General features: G+C 33.4%; 1 protein-coding gene across 1 annotated transcript in view; it reads left to right on the top strand.

Moving 5' to 3' along the window:
* The first annotated feature begins 2,520 nt into the window (after positions 1-2,520).
* LOC107656254 (transmembrane protein 192-like) overlaps positions 2,521-3,826 on the top strand; it is a 12,997-nt gene continuing 11,691 nt past the window's right edge. The window contains exons 1-2 of the mRNA XM_016444013.1: positions 2,521-2,664; positions 3,191-3,343. Of these exons, the coding sequence (XP_016299499.1) occupies positions 2,635-2,664; positions 3,191-3,343 (183 nt within the window). The 5' untranslated portion in view covers positions 2,521-2,634. The remainder of the gene's footprint in view (positions 2,665-3,190; positions 3,344-3,826) is intronic.

Genomic DNA, 3,826 nt, shown 5'->3' with positions numbered 1-3,826 from the left:
AGAGCCAGCTGATCCCAAACCACACTTTGTTGCAGAGCCCTTTGGTTTCAAGCCAACTGATGGTAAGTCTGCTGCCATGATTACTGTAGTACCCTGCACAAAAACAAAAAAAACAAAACCATTTTAATCAGTATTTTATTTTACGCAAACTACTATATTTTATTATAACATCGTTTTTTTTGTTTGTTTTGTATGTATGTGTGTACGAATGTATGTATGTATGTTTTTTTGTCTATTTTCGACAGTTTGACTATGAAATGGTAATGATAGAATCAGGAAGCTTTGGATTTCTGTGAAACGATTTCAAGTAATGGGGACACTGTGAAGGCAGCAGAAACCTCAAGCCCACCACATCAGGATCAGAGAGCTCAGACGAGCCTTCGTCTGCCAGCCTGACCAAATTAATATTAATATTAATATTAATGATTTGTATACACTATATGCACATGCACAAGTAGACTTGTGCCTGAAGTAGCATATACTTAGTTGTATGGCCAAAGCAGTGCCAAGTTTCTAGCACTATTTAGCTCTTAATATAATTTTTTTTGTAATGTTAAAGGTAAAATTTGTTTTATTAAAACCAAATGATCTATGTAAATTTATACATTTGAATTACACTGTATAATTTTATGAAGTATTTTTAAGCCAGTATTTGTAACTGAAATAATCTCATAGTTTATTGCTGTTATGAATTTACCTGAAAGTATTCCATTCAAATAATGATGATGCTTAAAATTTTATAACAAAAATATTTATAAATGTAAAATCTCCCTTTCTCTCTTACTTTTGGCCGCTCCAAAAGGTGAAATAAATCTCACAAAAGTTGAAGTTTAGATGAAAAGTCACAATTAAAAAGAGTATAACCATAAATATATTGAGATGAGATTTAGTGACGTTTATTTTAGGAAAATCATTGGCATTTTTTAAAAAATGTAACTTTACCTAAATAGTACAAGATGTGGTGACTTTTGTTTGTGACTTTTGTGATAGGAAATAAAATGAACTGGAAAATGTTTTTTTTTTTTTGAAGGGATACAATCCACAAATCAGCCACGATTAAGTAAAAAAATGATGGATGATAGTATGAGTTAAAAAAAAATGCTTTCTCTGTGTTCAGATTGGACTGAAATAATAATACCAAACTGAGACTAATCTGGCTCTATTTATTGGATTTTAAATAGAAAAAGTGTTTTATTTACATTTTTTTTTTTATTATTATTATTTTACAAAGAAAAAATGGGGCATAATTTAAAAGTGAATATGGTATGTTTGTGTGCTTAACAGAATCTGCTGCGTTATTGTTTATAAATCTCAAAATTTATGGGACACGATTTATAGAGCAGGTCTGTCTGGTTGGCACAAATGTTATTTTGTGCGACATATATGAATGAAATTATGAAGAACAACGGACTGGAGATTTTTCTTTGCATTGTAAGCCTTCTGCACAATTTCATTGACTTTCAAAGAATGGGACAAAATTTGCCAAAACACTTTGTCAAAATGTGATGAAGACATGTCCCACACACAAATTACACCTATGAGGAAAATTAAAGATCTTAATTAATGCATAGTTTTAAAAACATTATTTAAAAAATCATTAAATCTATAGTGAAAAACTCTAAATTGACATTCCTAGAATTCTCTGTATGACACCACCTGTTTTAAGTTGTTTTTGGTATATAGTTCACCCGAAACTTAAAGTTCTGTCATCATTTATTTACCCTCAAGTTGTTCCAAGCTGCATGAATTTCTTTCTTTAAACATAAAAGATCATTTGAAGAATGAAAAAAAAAAATACTATGCAAGTCACTGGGGATTATTAACTGTTTGGTTACTCACATTCTTCAAAATATCTTCTAATTTGTAAAAAATCCATATTTTTATGGTGAAATTCTGGCAACCACAGATCATAAACTCGCTTTGGATACTTTCTCTATCCAAAGCGAGTTTATGATCACTAGTTCAAAGCCTTTAATTATAAAGTTCAACTAATTAGGCTGTGCCCTATAATGACCATGTGATCCGGGTTTAATATAAATCATGAATATTATTAATCAGTAACGGTTAATATTGAAGCCTGCGACTATCAAGAATTGCTGAACAGTGACTATAAAGGTCAACTCAATACTGTAAACTAAACAAACGAACCGTTCACACAGAAAGCGTTTGTGCTTTTTAAAAGCACGAACAGAATGAAAAGTTGTTATCTTTGTTAAATTCTGCCGCATTTTTTGTATCATATATTACACTCCGTTATTATCTGCTAAACTTAAAATGATACCTGAGCGCGGGGCGGCCTAGTTTTATTAGTTTTTTTTTTAGTGTTTTGGTTTTTCAGTTATTTACAATCAAAGTGACACGAATACTGTTAAAAACACACAGAAAAATCATTAATTGTCAGTGCTATATTAATATTCACGAGACATGTTTTTGTTCCTGTCAATAGCCTGAGCCAATCACCAACAGGCTGAATGATGAGGGTCACGTAACTTAATTAATATTCATAATACAACCCTTTCTCATAGTAGGATTGGTAATATCCGCAACCCGGAAGTCTAATTTACAAATGTTTGTCCGGGCGTTTTGCCTTAAATCTGGACCTTTTGGCTTTATGTGTAATGTTCAGGCAGTGTGATGGAGTCTGAGCGTACATCGGCTTATGGTGTGCGTATAAACATTTTGCTGTTTTTCTAGTGTAGGAAAACAGGGTCGCGAGAGCAGCTGTAATACAACTATTTCCGAATGTCCCTGATATGACAGACTGTTGCTTTGATGTGTACTAATAAGTAACACACGTGTTTGTCTGGGCTGCTGCTGTTGTTTTTGTTTGTCTGTATGTTTTTATGTAGTAGAAGAAGAATATACACTGTACTTGAAAACCTCCTTTCAGTTACTCTTAGGTCTTATTTCTAATGTGGCTGGCTGGCTGCTATTCGTATCTCTAAATGTGTTGATAATGGCGCTATTCCCTAGGTCGTTTAACTGGTCAAAGGAGCCTTTTACAGAAAATTTGTCAAATAGTGAGTCATTATTAGGCCCTAATACAGTTTATGCATTAGCACTTTGAAATGCATGACTTCAAAGTAACATTTAATGCCTGCAAAGCAGCTTTCAGCTAATGGCTGTAGTATATGGATGACATGGCTGTTACAATCTAACCTGTATTTGTCTCCTTTGTTTTTGTGGCCAGAATAACACAAATGTAGATTTTACACAAAGCACCGACGATGACCCTCTTATTGATGGACCACTGGTTTCCCAAGATGCACTTGAGTCAGTGATCAAGAGAGAGTTTCAGAAATTATCCACTCATTGGGCAGTGAGTGTCATCTCATTTTTACATGTGAGTATAGCAACAGTTTTCACTGCACTTACTTGAGAAGGAAAATGACTTAAGCATTTTTAGATATTGAAAAACAAGACAAAAATAGTAAGTATTGGCAGTGTTAAATGTTGCTCCACACAGAAAAAAAATCACTTTAAACATGGCAGTTTTGTTATACTCACCCTCATGTTGTTCCAGACTTTTTGTAATTTTTGTTTAAAACTTTTTTTAAAGGGGTCATATGATGCAATTTAAATTTTTCCTTTCTCTTTGGAGTGTTACAAGCTCTTGGTGCATAAAGAAGATCTGTAAAGTTGCAAAGACTAAAGTCTCAAATCCAAAGAGATATTCTTTATAAAAGTTAAGAGTCAGCCACACCTACCTAAAACGGCTCGTTCTAACACACCCCCACATATCTACGTCACGATGTGGGAAGATTTGCATAACGCCGCCCAAATGTTCACGCAAAGAAAGAAGGCGTAACTTTTATTCTCGCTGTAG

Source organism: Sinocyclocheilus anshuiensis, unplaced genomic scaffold (genome assembly GCF_001515605.1).
Source record: "Sinocyclocheilus anshuiensis isolate Anshui unplaced genomic scaffold, SAMN03320099.WGS_v1.1 scaffold85, whole genome shotgun sequence".
NCBI classification, from domain to species: Eukaryota; Metazoa; Chordata; class Actinopteri; order Cypriniformes; family Cyprinidae; genus Sinocyclocheilus; species Sinocyclocheilus anshuiensis.
Note: the sequence above shows the minus strand (reverse complement) of the source record. Positions and strands in the feature narration are given on the sequence as shown.